The 18,325-nt window shown below is 40.3% G+C and overlaps 1 protein-coding gene across 2 annotated transcripts in view; it reads left to right on the forward strand.

The window, feature by feature from the left end:
- The window catches only part of Ca8 (carbonic anhydrase 8), a 102,519-nt gene that overhangs the window by 58,155 nt on the left and 26,039 nt on the right, over window positions 1-18,325 (forward strand). For both annotated transcript variants that reach the window (XM_021225226.2, XM_005066731.4), the window contains exons 4-7: window positions 2,272-2,367; window positions 6,515-6,577; window positions 7,391-7,439; window positions 8,708-8,820. In XM_021225226.2, coding sequence (XP_021080885.1) covers window positions 2,272-2,367; window positions 6,515-6,577; window positions 7,391-7,439; window positions 8,708-8,820 — 321 coding nt within the window. The remainder of the gene's footprint in view (window positions 1-2,271; window positions 2,368-6,514; window positions 6,578-7,390; window positions 7,440-8,707; window positions 8,821-18,325) is intronic.

The following is an 18,325-nucleotide window of genomic DNA, read 5'->3' on the forward strand; positions in this document are numbered from 1 at the left end:
TACAGCATTTAAAAGAATGTGCAGGTGCTGAGTTGGGAAGAGTAGCCAACCAAACTGGAATTCACAGCCCCAAACAAACAGAAAGCAAAAAGCCATGCTTTTAAAAAGGGTATTGATGTTTTATTTCTGGAAAAAGTGCCCCATTATATTGTTATGAGAAGCAAATGTTCTTTAGACTCCATGTAATGATGAATAAAAATACCCTCTGCCAGAGGGAGGGCTCAGACCTTTGTTGATTTAGCAGGAAGTGCCAGGCCTTGTCTGTATCACTGGGCTTTTGAAAACCATTGGTGCAGCACAGAAGAAAGATTACAACTGTTTAGCACATTACTATTAATTGAGAAGTGATAGAAGGCGGTGTTCCGAAGGTGGTGCCTCAATAGTTACCACTGGACAGGTATGTCCTGGTGAGGTTTCACAGCCTGGCCTCAGGTAGCTGATTCCATTACTAATTTTGTTACCTCCCTCTAGTGGCCAATTCTATTTTTAATGTTTTCATTTTTTTCTTTTATTGAAAATATTTTTCTTCCTCATACAATGTATCCTGATTGTAGTTTCCCCTTCCTCTACTCCTCCCAGTTCCTCTCCACCTCCCCTCCCTTATAGACCCCCTTTCTGTCTCTAATTAGAAAAGAACAGGCTTCTAAGAGGACCCCAAAACATGACAAAACAAAATATAATAAGATGAAACAAAATCTATCATACTGAAGTTGGACATGGCAACCCAATGGGAGGAAAAGAGCCCCAAGAGCAGACACAAAAATCTGAGAACTACTCGTTTTCACAACTAAAAGCCTGTGAACAAATTCAACAGTTGAAAACAAAATTTTAGGCTATCGTTATGGTAGTCTTTGGGGAACTTTTAAAGTGTTTAACTGCATAATGATCAAGTTTTAGATATGCTTTTATATATTTTTTATTTTTTTCATGTTTTTAAAATTTAAATTAGAAACAAGCTTGTTTTACATGTCTATACCAGTTCCCTCTCCCTTCCCTCCTCCCCTGGCCCCCACCAACCTCCTATTCCATCCCCTTTATGCTCCTCAGGGAGGGTGAAGCCTTCCATAGGGGATCTTCAAAGTCTGTCATATCATTTGGAGCAGTGTCTAGGCCACCCCCGCCCTGTGTTTCCAGGTTGAGAGAGTGTCCCTCTATGTGGAGTGGGCTCCCGAAGTCCATTTGTGTACTAGGTATAAATACTGATCCACTACCAGAGGTCCCATAGATTGCCCAGGCCTCCTAACTGACACCCAAGATCAGGGGATCTGGATTGGTCCTATGCTGGTTTCCCAGTTATCAGTCTGGAGTCCATTTAAACCTATAATGGCTCCCTCTCTTATGGTATCTCTTTTCTTGCTCTCCTCTATTCTTGCCCTGACTCAATCTTCCTGCTCTCTCATGTCCTCCTCTCCCCTCCTCTTCTCTCCTTCTCTTTCTCCTAATTCCCTCTCCCTTACCCCATGCTCCCAATTAGTTCAGGAGATCATGTCTTTCCCCTTCTCCTAGGGACCTTGCATGTCTATTTTAGAGTCCTCCTGGTTTTCTTGCTTCTCTGGTGGTGTGGAAGGTGTGAGGGGTGGGGGTGGGGTGCATGTGGAGGTCATGTGGGGCATCTTATTTGCCAGCTTACAATGTATGTGGGTGCTGTAGGAGCAAGTGTCTATTCTAGAGGCCTGAAAGCCACACAGCTCTGCGAGGTGAGCGGGGCAGGCATTGTTTGCCATTGCTTCACAGGTAAGGTTTTATCTGTAGTAAAAAAAATGATGTTTCTCTAAAAACACCCCCCCAACAGTATGCTGTTTCTGGATATTCTCAGAGAACTGAAGTAATTTACCAGATTTTGAGAATGGCTTTTGAAGGGTTCTTACTGGAAATACTGGGTAATTATGCAGGTCATAATCCAGTCTCCCTTCTCTGTTGGTACTAGGGTTCACATTTAGCGCTTTAAGCATACCACTCCACCACTGGGCCTGCACACCCTGCCTCCATCCTTCAGATGAGTAATAGTGTGTCTCAACCTGTAGTTTTATTCCCTTGTAATCCACAGCACCTGGATTTAGAGAAAGACAGCTCATCCCATGTGAAATCTTTGAGTTGCCTTGAGTTGAACAGAAATAGGGAGGACTCTACAGAGAACTTCGCTTGGGGCGGTAGTCTGCTTGTGCCTGGTCGCGATCCCTTTTTATACCTGACTCCACGGAGTTTCTGGGTATCGGCTCTCTGCTTTCCTGAGTAGTGTGTTAAGAGATGCTGTCTGTGTTTTGCCCTCAGCTCCATCTGATCCACTGGAATTCCACACTGTTTGGCAGCATCGATGAGGCAGTTGGGAAGCCCCACGGCATTGCCATCATTGCATTGTTTGTTCAGGTAAATGGCAGTGCATTGTTTAGAGATGTTTTCTCTAAGTCATTTTGTCAAGTATTTTTTAAATTCACACTTTATTACTTGGAGGTCAATTAAACATGCATAAATACTGTTATTTTAATAGTTCACGAGATTCGAGCTGTATTTTTTATATTAAAAAGTTCACTTGTTTATTAGACTTTTTCTTCAGAATTTTATCTGGGGCCTTTGGAGAAACAACTTAGTAAATGTCTCTTGAAGTCAGAGTTCATTTTATTTAGGAAAAATATTCAGAAAATATTTTACACTCAAACTTATCTAAGAAAATCGATAATATGATCATGTAGTGAATCACTTTGCCTTTTTGTTACTAGTAATTTTCACTCAGAGATAATTTGAAATTGTTTATAGAAAACAATGATAAAATAAGACTGGCAAAGACCATGACAGACTTAATGCAGTCTACGATGGGCATTGAGCTCTGTGATGCCAGAGAATGTTGCATGGTTTAGCACTCACATAAAATGGAACCATGTGCTGTGAAGTAGAAGTTTAAAGATATCCTAAGGTGAGTTTTAAACATCCTCAGCTACATGGTGTGATAAAGATTTTTAGAGGTGAAAATGTTCTTGGGAATTTTATGTAGATGGAGTTTCTTGTCGCACCTGGTCCTGTAGCCATTCAGTCCCAAATAAGCACACGGAGGCTTATGTTAATTAGAAACTGTTTGGTCAATGATTCAGGGTTTTTATTGCCTAGCTCTCTCTTAATTATTAACCCATTTCTATTAATCTAAGTATTCCTACATGGTCTTGGCATACTGGAGAATGCCCAGACCTACTCCTTCAGTGGCTACATGGCATCTCCCTGGTGGCTCCCCTCTGCCTCCTCTCCCCAGAATTCTCCTCATCTCATAGCCCACCTATACTTCCTGTCTGGTTACTGGCCAGTCAGTGTTTTATTCATCAACCAGTAAGAGAAACATATATTAACAGCATACAGAAGGACATTCCCCCATCAATTTTGACAGTCCTTGGGTCTCAAAAGTGCATCTGAGGCCCATTGATAGAAATAAAATGAATCCTTGCCTTTTTAAATTGAATTTTCTTCCTGTATTTATTTCATGTCTACATAGGCATAGATCTATACTCCTTTAGCTTTGCAAAGGAGTGTATAGACAGAAAGGAATCACAAATTATTGGCAGAATGATTTTGATTTTTACTGTATTGAAGAATTAACTTGCAGAAGACCTTTTTCTATAACTTGGAAAAGTGAGTGGAGCATCAGACTGCCAGAGTTGAGCAGTAGAAGGCATTATGTCATCATTTAGGAGCACAAATAAGGATAATAAGCATAATAACACTAACAAGTCATCATATGTGGGGAGATGGGGACAGGTGAGCTTCATTTTCAGACTTGGTACACGATAGGTTTGTGAATTGAATTAGGTATGATCATTTACTGTTTCCATTGTCTGATCTTCCAACGGGGCCTGGGTTGCAAACCTAGTCTCCTGGGACTAGCCCCCATGTTTCCAGGAACAAACTTGTGGTGATGGAAAGCCCCAGGACATGCACTCTCTATGAGGAAAGACTCAGGTGGCTGTGTAAAATGTTTTTTTTTCAGGAAAGACTTACATAACTTGTGAGAGTGAGCTCTCACTAAGAAAGGAATGGCTGAAGAGTGTCAGGGGAAGCAGGGAAGAAAGTGACTGAGTGTCCATGTACCAGGCTGGTGCCCTGGCCACAGTAATAGAACACAAGAGGAAAAAGTGGGGCACTGAGCTCTGACTTGATTCTAACAGCTTGACTTGGACAAGGATGGGCCAATGGAGCAAATGCTAGTGGCCAGTTTGAGGTCTGAGTTCTTGTTGTTTTCTTCTGAGGAAGAAGAGCTAGCACAGACACAGTTTAATAACTACAGAAAAGAGATGGATGGCTAATGCTGGATCACATTAAAGAAGGGTAGGTGTGGAGTGGAGAACATCTGTCTCAGAGACTTGGACATCAAGCCTCATACAGAGAAGCCATTTTCTTAGGTGAAGAGAGGGCGGGGAGTTGGGGACACTCATGTTTGGTGCCCCTCATTCTTGAGGCTTGCAAAGCATATTATGGAGTAAGAGGGACCTGAATGCAGGTTTTGGCTTTGAATCAGGAAGAGAGATAATAGACAGTCTATGAGGCAAACCCACAGAAGGCTGGATAGTACGGGATTAGGTGGAACAGCACACGAGGGATTATTCTCCATTCACATAGGAGCAAAGAACATTCTAGCAAATTATTGAGATGATCAATTGAAGAGCAGGTGATTTAGGAGGATAAAAGAATAGAAGACTGGAGAGTGGTGGAAAGATGTCATTCAATCTAATGAAAAAGGGTGAATCAAGGGGCTGAGTGTGTTGGCTGCTAACACTCAGTAAAAGGAGAGAATGGAGGACAGAGGGCTGGGTGGATGTAAAAGCTTGATCAGAAAGAGTGGCCTCTTAGAGCTGAAAATTTCAAAATGACAGGAAGGAGGAATAGAAGTTAAAAAAAAAAAACACAGTCAGATGTTGGAGCTAAAACGTGGCAGCATCAGAGCTAGAAGCAGTGTGAGAGCTGACGGCTGGACCACTATGTTGTGAGACTTTATGTTGTTCTGATGTGGACTCCTCTCAGTGTTAACAGTCTGACAGGAGATTCATGAAAATTGATCCTAACCAGATAGACATGCCTCCAAGAGCTACCTCCTAGTGAAACCGTGAAACTGAGGAGAGTCCACTTCTCCTGAAGACCAGAGAAGGCTTTTGGTTGAGATGTTGGCTTTTGCAGTTAGTCATATATTTACAAAAGATGCTTTTTAAACCTTAGAAACTATTTTCTGTTTTTCCAGCCTGTCTCAGGAATTTTTTTTAATTACATTGAGCTGACTGACCATTCTTTGGTTCATTGTTTCTTTCTCTTGCACATTTCATAGTTGACATTAGGAGAAACAAAGGTGTATGTTGACACCTACTCTAGCTTCTTACAGGTCATTCTGCAGACCTATGTGTACATAGAAGAAGTCTAGCATAGCAGTGCCTGTCTAACAGATAATTCCTGCTCTTCCTCTCCCTTGTTACGGTCCACAGGAAGTAGACTGAAACTAGCAACCATGTGGCACTCAGCGTTTACAAAGACAAAAACACTAAGTGCCAGAAAATGTATTTCACGTATCAGTTTTTTAGACTATTACTTTAAATATGTATAATGCATATTTATTATATATAATTATATATGATGCATATAAAGTATATAATTATACCATATATTTTAGTGTATAGTTCCATATGATATACTATAATATAAAATATAATTATATATTATATAAGTATGCTGTACATAAAATATAAGTTATATATAAATATACAGATATTTAAAGTAGAAATATATATATTTAAAGTAGAAAACTTTGAAAAACAGTCCTATTTTACTAAGAATGAAGAAGAGGTTATTGAATAGTGATCAGTAGTAATCCAGAGATGTTTTAATTTTGATAACTTTGACATGAAATATCATATGCACATCTGAGTTAATAAAAATTTTCAACTTTGATGAAATTTATGACATCATTCTATAAATGTCAAAGTCAAGAATACAGTGCAAAATATGTAAATAAATAAAAATGAAAAAGCTCAGCATGTTGGTGCATGTCTTTAATCCTAGCATCTAGGAGGCAGAGGCAGAGTTAGGCTAATGTCTGAGGCCAGCCTGGCCTACATGCCAAGTTTCAAGCCAGGGCTAGACAGAGAGAGCCTGTTTTAAACAAACAAACAAACAAACGAACGAACGAACGAACGAACGGCAAGAGTTTAGACACACATTACATCACTTTAATTCAGAACTACTTATGACATTTTTCTGTAGCAACCTTTTATATATTATATATTATATATGACATAATGAGTAATAAATATCTGTAGCAAGATGAGTTTGGAATTATATTGTATATTATGATTGTTATTTATTGTTATATTATATAAGCTTTTAAAACTTTATTTACCTTTAGTTATTGACCTGACCATAAATAGATAGGTCATTAGTTCCCAACAAGGCCATTCAGGTGGACTGGAGCCCTGTTTCTGGTAGTTATTTTAGATAAAAGCTAAGCATTAAAAGTGTGTATTTGTGGTTTGTGTTTTATGTATTTCAGATAGGGAAGGAGCATGTTGGCTTGAAGGCTGTGACTGAGATACTCCAGGATATCCAGTACAAGGTGAATCATTTAAAAGAAGTTCTATATGCATTCCCAGAAGTTGTCTCTAGGCTTGATTCTTTTCTAGAAAGGCCTATGGGACTCCGAATAGCTTCTAGAGTCAACAGTTATGGTTTAATACAGCGTGATATTGGGAGAGGGTCTTGGGTTGAATTCTAGGGGGACTTGAAGCAGGCACCAGTAGTCCCAGCATGATGTGAACTAGGGGAATTGCCTAATTAATTTCCTCTGGCATCTTAAACCCTGCTGTTGTTTCTCTCCAAACAAGGCATCCATACATTTCTGGGATAAACACACTGGCTCACACTGCTGTAGCAGATTTCAAGGGCCAGACCTAAGGGCCAGGTTGAAAATACCAGGAATTCATCTTAAATATGGTATAGCTCAAGGCTTCAGGTATAGGCAAACATCTTACCAAAGGTGAGTGTACTCCAAAGGCTCAGAGGCCGTCTTCTAGAAGTCAACCAAGGGCTAGTTCTGAAGTTAGAATGTGGACTAGCCCACTCCTGCTGAGTCCAGCAGGTGAGGAACACACTTCCTCTGGCATCTGTTTTAGTCAAAACGTATCTGTGGGGCCGGCAGGCATCAGTTTTACATTCTATAGCAGGCATTGTAAGAGAAATTTAAATTCAAAGCAAATAGCCATGAGTCCAGAGCAGGTGTATTTATTGGATCCACTTGATCTCACGGCAATGAGAAGAGTGTCCACTCACTAATGTTGGGACCTGGCATAGATCTTTAGTTTTAATCATTTTTATTTAAATAGTTATAAATTTTCTATTCACATGTCCTGAATTACTTTTCCTTTTCCAGGGAAAATCCAAAACAATACCCTGCTTTAATCCTAACACATTATTACCAGGTAAGCATGTATCTGGTGGTCTGAAATGAACATGAACCATGTGTGTCACTGCACTGCTTTCCTTAGAGTGCTCATATACATGATGTCATACATGATTCGTTAGCAAGGTTGCCTTGCAGTTTCTGTTCTCTACAGCAGGTGCAGTTTCCGATCACTGTTGATAAGGCAGGAAACCTTTTGAATGTTAGGAAACCCTCGCCACTGCTTCCTTAATCCAGAAAGAACATTCTCAGTGACATCATTTGTAAAATGGAAAATTTCCACCTCAGTGTAAAGTCCCCGCACCTATCACATAATGTCACACTTCTAAGACTATCGGACTATTTCTAGAATGAAATAAACTTTATATATAATTTTATAAGATCATTTCCTTACAGCATCAGGATTTAAATATCCTAATTGTATTCATGCACAGGTAATAATTATACATAAAACACTCTGATTATAACTTGGAGTTCAAGGTGGTTTTTAATATAAAATCTTGGTCTCTATGTTTCTCTGCTTAAATTGTGTGCTGTTCCATAGTGTTTCAAACAACACCAAATAGATTGATCCATTGTATCCTCTTTCTATACTTAACTGCTCTATCATGAACTAACTTTCCTCACATATTGAACATATTTAACCTACTGAACATATTTAACCCTGAATTCTTCTTAGGTAGTGCTAAGGAGTTCAAATCCATGACTTGTGTTTTCTTATCACATTAGGATTTTAGTAACATACTACTGAGGAAGCAATGTAGAGATGGCTCGAACAGGATGTTTAAAAAATCACAGCCTTTGAAAGCAGACTGTTTGAGTTCAAACCCTCTGACACTTTTGTGTGATCTTGGAAATTGTATAGTTAGGAAATTACTAACATCCTGTAACTTAGCTCGCCTATATAAAATGGGGCTAATATGTCTTATTTCTTTGTTGGAAAGATTCAACAAATTGATTTATACTACTCTAAATAGTACTTGACACCATACTTCAATAGATATCAGCTGTGAATCAGGTAATATAAAAATGGGTAATAGTTTCCTAAATATATTAAGATTGATAGATGTGTCTAGTGAGCCATTGATAGATATCTCTGTAAATATAAATGGAATTAATGTTTCTCATTATTTTCTTTACAAATGGTAGTTTAAGACTTTGTATATGAGGCTCCAGCTTCTAAATGTCATCCATATGAGAAGTGACAGACTACAATTTTGGAAATCGTTGCTGGAGTTGTAAGTCTATCAGCTTGCCCTTTCATAACATGCCCATGTGTTTGCACAGACCCTCTTCTGCGGGATTACTGGGTCTACGAAGGCTCTCTCACCATCCCACCTTGCAGCGAAGGAGTTACCTGGATATTATTCCGCTACCCTTTAACCATATCACAGCTGCAGGTGAGTATGTATTTTGAATCTTTCAGAGTGAAGTCCTGAGGTCAAATGTTCTTTCTGTAAAGGGAAAATGTCTGTTTTATGCTTTAGTTCCTGTCAGATAAGTTACAGCTTTCAGATGAAAGTTGACTGTTGTGAGCCAGGGAAAGCAATGGGAAGGCCAAGGATGAAGCAAACCATGCTCATTTATGATCTCTATTTTAAAAGTTAGTTTTTATAGAGCAAATAGAAATCACTGTGAAACACCAAACTTTTGACTAGTCTATCCATTCCTTTATGTGGATTTTTCTAGAGATGGGAAAGAGACAGTTTTGGAAACAGAGACTGCATTTCCCAGGCATATAATAGTTCTCTCTTGGCAGTCAAGAGAGATGTATGAGGGTATGTAAAAGCCAGAAAGAAAGCCATGGGAAATTCTGGATTGTTCCCTGGCTTTATTCTTGCTGTCCCTGTGTTCCACATAGATTCTTTAAATGCTAACAAAAGCCATCTGTGGAGACCCACATTCACAGGGACACTAAGGTAGTAATCTCATTTGAGTCTAGGAGGTTAACACTCAATTAAGTATTGTAGAAAGACGAACCCTACAAAAGAAGAAAAAAGGTAAACGCTAATACCCAGTAAGTTTTGGCTGTGTGTTGGCTGGGAGAATGTGGGTCAGCACCTCTAGTGTGTCTTAATGGTTTGAAGGGGCTTGGGTTACAGCTCTGGAGAATGCTTGTGTAGTGTGTTCTGGCTGTATCCTAGTGTCCTGGCCCTGGCCTGACCAGTATTATCACAAAGATGTTTGAATGGTTTCTGTCTTTTAGAGATCTAAGGGTCATATTCCCAAAAGCTGTATTTTCCCTTTATCACCAACCCCCAAATGCTTAAGAAATAGAATACATAAAGTTTTATGATTATTTTTTATATCTCATCATTTCATCAAGAGACTTGAGTTCACTAACTTTTAGATTGATTCCTTACATTATTTTTATTTTAAAAATATTTTTAGTTTTTGAGATTATAATTACATAATTTCCTCTCTCAGAACCCTCCCATGTAATCCCCCCATCTTTTAAGTTTATGGCCTCTTTTTTCATTAATTGTTATGTAAGTATATGTATGTGTAAATATATGTATATTTGTAAATAAATAAACGTAACCTGCTTAGTCTGCCTAGCGGTGAGAGTGGAGTGTTGAAGTCTCCCACTATTAGTGTGTGCGATTTTATGTGCAATTTGAGCTTTAGTAATGTTTCTTTCACAAATGTAGGTGCCTTTGTATTTGGAGCATAGATGTTTAAAATTGAGACTTCATCTTGATGGACTTTTCCTTTGATGAATATGAAATGTCCTTCTTCATTTCTTTTGATTGATTTTAATTTGAAGTCTAGTTTGTTAGATATTAGGATTGCTACACCCACTTGTTTCTTGGGTCCGTTTGATTGGAAAATCTTTTCCCAACCCTTTACCCTGAGATACCGTCTGTCTTTGATGTTGAGATGTGTTTCTTATATGCAGCAGAAGGATGGGTTCTGTCTTTGTATCCATTCTACTAGTCCATGTCTTTTTATAGGCAAGTTGAGGCCGTTGACATTGAGGGATCTCAATGACCATTGATTGATGATTCTTGTTTGTGCTTGATTTATTGGTGGTGAAGTTATTTTGTGTAGTTTCTCCTCCCTTTTTCTTTTGATGTTATGTAAAGTGGGATTATATATTGCCTGTGTCGTTGTGAGTGTAGTTATCTTCCTTGGATCTAAGTTTTCCTTCTAGCACTTTCTGTAGAGCTGGAGTCAACATCCTTAGCCATCAGGGAAATGCAAATCAAAACAACTCTGAGATATCGTCTTACTCCTGTCAGAATGGCTAAAATCAAAAACACCGAAGACAATTTATGCTGGAGAGGATGTGGAGAAAGGGGAACACTCCTCCACTGCTGGTGGGAGTGCCAACTCGTACAGCCACTTTGGAAAGCAGTATGGAGATTCCTCAGGAAAATGGGAATCAATCTACCACAAAACCCAGCAATTCCACTCTTAGGCATATATCCAAAGGAGGCAAATTCATAAAACAAGGGCATCTGCTCCACTATGTTCATAGCAGCATTATTTGTAATAGCCAGAACCTGGAAGCAACCTAGATGCCCCTCAACTGAACAGTGGATAGAGAAAATGTGGTACATTTACACAGTGGAGTATTACTCAGCAGAAAAGAACAATGGAATCTTGAAATTCACAGGTAAATGGATAGCACTGGAAGAAACCATCCTGAGTGAGGTAACCCAGTCACAAAAAGACAAACATGGTATGTACTCACTCATATATGGATTTTAAACATGGATCAGGAGAGTGCCAGTCTGCACTTCCACTGACAGAGAGTCTGGGAAACAGGAAAGAACCTAAAAGATATACGTGGTACCCAAGAGAAGAGAAATGAGGCAAGATCCTCTGAACAGGTGGGGAACACGGCGAGGGGTGGGGGGGAGGGGGACCTGGGAAATAGAGAGTGGGAGAAGTGGAAGAGAGAGTAGGATGTGGAGGAACAGGAAGGTCGACTGGAGGGGTAGGATAGGGGGAAGAGGGAATCATAGGTTAGAAGATAGATCAGGCACCATTGTGACCTCTAGTGATCTAAAGGGATGACACCAATTGGCAAGCTAAGCAATAGTGTAGAGACCACCTCGAATGCCTATTCCTGATAGTGAACTTGATGTCTATAACCATTGTGGAGCCTTCATCCAGTGACTGATGGAAGCAGAGGCAAACAACCACAGTTAAATACTGAACAGAACCCAAGGACCCCAGCAACAGAGAGAGAGAGGAGCGAAGAGCAAATTGGCAAAGAATGGGCTGGCAAAACCAGCAGAGACAGCTGATCTGAACAGGGGCGAGCTCTTGGACCCCAGACCGACAGCTGGGAAGCCAGCATGGGACCGATCCAGACCCCCTGAATGTGAGAGTCAATGAGGAGGTCTGGGCTACCTATGGGGTCCTGAGCAGTGGATCAGTGTTTATCCCTCGAATACTAACAGACATCGTGTGTCCATAACACAAAGAGGGTTGCTCTCTCTGCCTGGACTCTTAGGGAAGTGCCTGGACCCTACCCTGAATGAAATGATAGACTCTAGATATCCCCTATGTGGAAGGAATTGGCAACAGGGTGGGAGGATGGGTGGGATGGTGGGGAGGGTTTGGGAGGAGGGGAGGGAGAGGGAACTGGGATTGACATGTAAAACAAGCTATTTAAAATAAAATAATGTTAAAAAACCTGCTTAGTCTGCATAATGTTACTTGTATATATATCTCCAGTGCTGACCATTTAGTGTTTTATAACCAGTTGTTGTGTCATTCCTTGGAGAAGACTATTTCTCCCACACTCAGTATTCCTTGGTTTAGCATCAATTCTTTAAAATCTTATACTTAGCATTTTCAGTCACTATCTCTGCTTGTCTAGGGAACACATTAAAGTTCCCATTCACCCTCTTTTCCATACATTTCCCTGTTTTTGAACTTTTGCTACATCCCTTTCAGCTCTTATTTTCCATAGGACAAATCATAATTCCAGTCTTCTTCTTCATCTATTTGTTCTTATAAGAAACTCTGACTGAGTGTTACCTGGGCACAGGGGACACAGAGGTTGAAACACAACCTTCACTCTCAGAAGTGTTGTGGTCACTTGAGAAGGAAAGTGACTATATAGGTAGTTACAGTTGTGGTAATGTGTCACAGAAAGTACAGGCTAGAAGGCCTGAGGAATAACTTCACAAAAGTAGAGGTTTATTTGGTGGGAATGAAGAAGTTAGAAAATTTGCTCTAAATATTAAAAATAGGGCCTTGAGCTAATGGCATCTAATTCTGACATTTAACAGTGAATTAGTAGCTTCTATAATAGGTAAACCTCCAGTTTGTGGGCCTAGAGTAAATAATTATTTTATATGAGTTTGTTTAACCACAGTGTGTCAGAGATTCATGATCTACCTGAAATTGCATAGGGAATCCCTCATCAGTCTGGCTCTCAGCATGTGAAAGCTGAGCACCATTGTGAACATTCCCAGGTGTGCCATAGAGATTATATGCTGGTTCACTGTCCAAGTATGCTCTCATATGCAGTGTGAAACCATTTCTTTGCAACTCTCTCTGGCTTCAAAGGGAATTTGATGTGTTGCCCTCTGTTAAAGCTACAGGTCAAGTCTAACCCCCATTCACCCAGTCATGCTGGGAGATAAACTGTGCCAACTCCATGTGTGTTTGGAGGAAATGTTTCCTCTTCTCATGGCTGAAGTTTAGGTCTTTTTAGCACAGGACACTGTTAACATTTCCTGAGAAGGAAGCAGTGTGTCTTAGGTTAGAATTTCTATTACTGTGGAAATATACAATTACCATGGCAACTCTTATAAATGAAAATGGTAACTCTTATAAATGAAAATTTTTAACTGGGGTGGCTCCCTGACAACTCCTGGGTTCAGTCCATTATGATCATGGTAGGACATGGCAGCATGCAGGCAGACATGGTGCTGGAGAAGTAGCTGAGAGTTTTATCTCTTGCAGACAACAGGAAGTGAACTGTTTCACTGGGAGTAGCTTGAGCACAGGAGACCTCAAAGTCTACTTCCACAGAGACACACTTCCTCGAATAAAGCAATAGCTCCTAATAGTGTCACTCCCTGTGGGGGCCATTTTCTTTCAAACCACTGCACAGATTCACATATATATAACATGTGTATTTTTCTATGAAAATGTACTTTAGGGTGGTTTACTAAAATAAGATCTTAGGAGAAGTCTTTTTACATTTCTTAGTTTATCTCTATTCTCTTATTATCTCTATTCTCTTGTTCTTTCTTTTTCTTTTAGCCTAAAACAGTGCCACTGAGCAAAGGGGGATGGCTGTGCATTTTCTTCTTAGTCTTGTCTTATCTCTATCCCTTTTCTGTCTTACATAAGGACAGATCTTGAGTTGGCAGCCTGAAAATTAGAATGTGATGTATATGTGGTTTGTAGGATCTAGGTCATGTCTGTGTTGGGCATTAGGTATTAAGCCCAGGCCCTTGCAGGGACAGAGTACATACTCTTCCCTAAGATGCAGCTGTTGTTATATATAGATGAGGAAATCTGATAAGCTAGGAACACAGCTGGCTGTCTAGAGGGCTTTATTGTTCCACATGGAAATGAGAGGGCTGTTGTCCTGAAGGCTTGGTCCACACCATGGCAATACATGAAAAGAATTCAGCTGATTTGGAATGCCAATGGTAGTTTTTCACCTACATCCATAGCTGTGGTGGTTTGAAGGAGGTTGTCCCCTGTAGGTTCATGTGTTTAAGAACTTGGCCCCCAGTTGATGAAATTGTTTGGGAAGGATTATGGAGTGTGGCCTTGTTAGAGGAGGTGTATCACTGGGGATGGGCTTTGAGATTTCAGAAGTCGACACCATTCCCTGTAAGCTCTATTTGCCTTCTACTTACAGATCATGATATGAGCTCTCAGTGGATGCTCCAGTGCCAGCCATTCCTCGATGCTGCCATGCTCGCCACCATGACAGTCATGGACTTTGACCCTTTGAAACTATGAGCCTGAAATCAATTGTTTTCTAAGTTGCTTTGGTCATGGTACTTTGCCACAGCAATAGAAAAGTAACTAACATAGAAGCTGGTACCAGCAAATGGGCTATTGCTCTGACAGGCATGACAGCAATTTTTTTGGAGGAATATAGAAGACTTTGGGACTTTGGACTAGAGAAGTGGTTGAAATCTGTAAGCAGGGCTTAATGTGCCATCCTAGTATGAACTTAGAGGACAATAGACCTGAGAACAATGTGGGCTATGGAGTCCTAGCTCAAGAGGCTTCAGTTTAGACCAATATCAACAACTGGGCTGGAGTCCATTCTTGTCATATTTTGACAAAGAATGTGGCTGCCCTTTGCTTGTGTCTTAAAAATCTGCCTGAGACTAAATGGAAGGAACAAAAACAAAACAAAAAACTAATGACATGCCTATGGTTTTAATGGGTCACTTCCAAAGTTTGGGTGTTGGCAATGAGACAGCACTAAAATGCAGGGTCTACCATGAAGGTTTCTTCATGGTTTATAGGATAAAGACGTAAGGAGAGTGTTGGATTTGTTTTGTTGCAAAGGAGAATTTAAGACAAGTTAATATTTACTGTCACAATATTGACTTTGTTAGTAGTTATTACTAATAACTCTTATGCAAACCACTGAAAAAGGGCAAGCAGGGTGAAAAGAAATGCAAAGTATGCAGTTTGAGGAGAAAAAGATCACCAGGAAATTTTATGTTGGAGCCATGGCATAGGCTGACAGAGATGAGGAGGGTCCTGATGCAGAGGTGAATAAAGGGAACAGTGGCCTTGGTGCAAAACTCCACACAGCCAGTCCTGCAAAAAAGAATGTGCTCCACCTAAAAAGCAAAACAAAGCAAATCTTATGCAAATATTAATTCAAGGAAGGTGTCAGGCTTCACCCCAAGCAAGCAGCCCAACTTGGCAGCATCTGCCATGTGGTTCTGGCTTTAGATCATAGAGTAAAGTGGCTGTGGAATCTTCCTCCTCTGCTAAGGAAAGCTGCTGAGGTCAGCTGTTAGCAGAGGAGGCCCTACGTGGATGCCCTGAGAGTCCATTGTATGAAGCAGAGAAAGTGAAGCCTGGATTGAATTGCAGACCCCAGCATGTTGGAGATGCCAGATATCTGCTTGGGAAAGCTGTATACAGAGAGTAGAACTAACCTAAAAGAAACAAGTGTGTTTCAGTCAGCCAAGTTGGAAGGATGGATCCTTTGACCTTAGAAATGGAGTTATAGAATTTAGAGTTTGCCCTACTAGGTTTCAATCCAGTATTCTCTTCCTTCTGGAATGGTAATGTATATTCTGCCATTGTACTTCAATAGTATGTAATATGCTTTTTGGTGTTAATATTATATTGGGTTACAATTAAGAGATTGCCTTAAGTCTCAGATGAAACTTTGGACATTAAGACTATGAAAGACTATGCAGATTTCTGAAGTTGAACTAAATGCATTATGCATTATGATGTACGGTTAGAAACAGGGAGGTCAGGAAGTGGAATGTGGTGGTTTGAATGAGAATAACCCTCCCATCCTGTGTGGGCTTCTGAAGGGAGTTTCATTCACTCAACGGCAGCTAGCCAGAAGTGGGAAGGAAGTCAGCTTGGGCTGGTGCTGCTGTGGGCTACAGATGGGAATGAGAGGAAAGTAGGCATCAGTGTGCCTAGGGAAGGGATATTCTTTACCTTACCCAATTCTTCCTCAAGGAAACATGTCTAGATTAAGGAGCCCATAAAGAGTCATTCATTACTGAGAAGTTAGAAGACTTCCAAGTGCTGGGATTTTAGCTGTGAGTCATGATACTTCTCTAAACTTAAACCATTTCATTGAAATATGACTAATACAAAAAGCTGTGATTATTTAGCAAAAATCTCCCTAGAAATATGTACAATTGATGGATTTGGGAATAAATACATACTCATGAAACCATTGACTCCATCAGGATTGTAAACATGTTCATCATCTTGGTCTTAGTTACTTTTCTATTGCTGTGAAAACACTATGACCAAAGCAACTTGTAGAAGAATGAGTTTATTGGGACCATACCATCTCAGAGTGTGAGACTGTGACAATTATGGCAGGGAGCACAGGAACAGGTAGGCATGCAGTAGATCAGTAGCTGGAAACACATGTCTGTAACACAAAAAATAAAAGACCCAAGACAGATATTGGGGTTCAAATTTCAAGCTGAAGATCAGAGTATCAAAACAACCAGCCACTAGCTTTTATCTCTACCTCAGGCTGAAAGGGCTGTTTTTTCCTCAGCATGGCTGGAGAATAAATCTCCTATGAGACCCTTTAATCCCAGCAGCCATACTAGCTAGACATAGAGCCAGGCAGTAGTGGCATACACCTTTAATCCTAGGACTCAAAAGACATTCAGATGGATCTCTGTTAGTTCAAGGCCACACTGAGCTACATGATTAAAGGTGTGTTTCACCACTGCCTGGCTCTATGGCTTGTGACTAGGTTTGCTTTCTGCACCCTCAGGCAAGCTTTAATAAATCATAAATACTGTATCACCACATATGTCCTTATCCATCAGTAAGAGGAAGAGAGAAAGAACCAGGGATGGCAAAAGCTCACCCCCAATGACACACCTTTCCCAACAAGGCTACACCTCCTAATCCTTTCCAAACAGTTATGCCAACTGGGAACCAAGTATTCAAACATGTAAATCTATTTGGGCTATTATCATTCAAGTCACCACAGCTCCAGATAAAGTATTCTATAAGTTGTCTTGGTCATGGTGTCTTCATAGTGATAGGAAAGTGACTAAGAACAAGCCTCCAACATTTTATCTCATGGCCAGTATTAGTATTATGCATTCTTTGTGGGAGCACATAATTCAAGATCTAGCTCATTAATACTTTTAAGTCACAACATGATGTTTTAGCAGTAAGTGCTGTGCTATATAGTGTATCCCCAGGACCACTTATTTTATAAAACTGAGACTTTGGATCTTTGGCCATCTCGATCCCAGTTTTACTTCTCACAAACTTTTGGCAATTACCATTCTACTCTCTGCTTCTGTGACTTCTGTTTTATGTCACATATAAGTGACATCAAACAGTATTTCCTTCCTGTGTCTGACTCCTCTCCTCATCTGTGTATGGAGCCACAAGAACGGAAATAAGTACCTTGCAGACATACCTACACTCAAATGTTATTTGTGGCCCAAGCATGATGTCTTAGTTAGGGTTTCTATTGCTGCAATGAAAGAGCATGACAATAAAGCAAATTGGGGAGAAAAGGGTTTATTTGGTTTACACTTGCAGATCGTAGTCCATCACTGGAGGAAGTCAGAACAGGAACTCAAGCAGGGCTGGAAACTCGAGGCAGGAGCTGATGCAGAGGCCATGGATGGTAACTGCTTACTGGCTTGTTTCCCATGGCTTGCTCAGTCTGCTTTCTTACAGAACACAGAACCACTAGTCCAGGGATGGCACCACCCACAATGGGCTGGGCTCTCCCTACATTGATCATCAATTGAGAAAATGCCCGACAGCTGGATCTCATGGAGGCATTTCCTCAACTGAGGTTCCTTCCTCTCTGATGACTCTAGCTTGTGTCAAGTTGACACACACAACCAGCCAGTACACGTAAAAACACTAAAATGTTCATGGTGGAAGAGTTAATAGGAGTCACTGACTTCAAGGCGCTGTGTTTCCTTTTTAGCAGGATGACACAGGAAATAGAAATCAAAATAAGTCAGTTACATTGGATGGACATAGGAACTTGGGATCTCCTATAAGATAATTTGCCTCAAACTGCAAACCATGGAAACTAGTCTCTTGAATGCACTTTTCAGAAAGAAAGTTTTAGAGTTGGTCTTTAGTCAGCAATTTTGTTTGTGAGTCTGTGAGTTTGAATAGATATCTTAGACCAGCTGGGTTGCCTCTCTGACTCAAAGAACAGCAGCTGCTCAGCTAAACCCACCCTCAGGAGATGGGGCT

The sequence above is a fragment of the Mesocricetus auratus genome, unplaced genomic scaffold (genome assembly GCF_017639785.1).
Source record: "Mesocricetus auratus isolate SY011 unplaced genomic scaffold, BCM_Maur_2.0 Super-Scaffold_6730, whole genome shotgun sequence".
Lineage (NCBI taxonomy): Eukaryota > Metazoa > Chordata > Mammalia > Rodentia > Cricetidae > Mesocricetus > Mesocricetus auratus.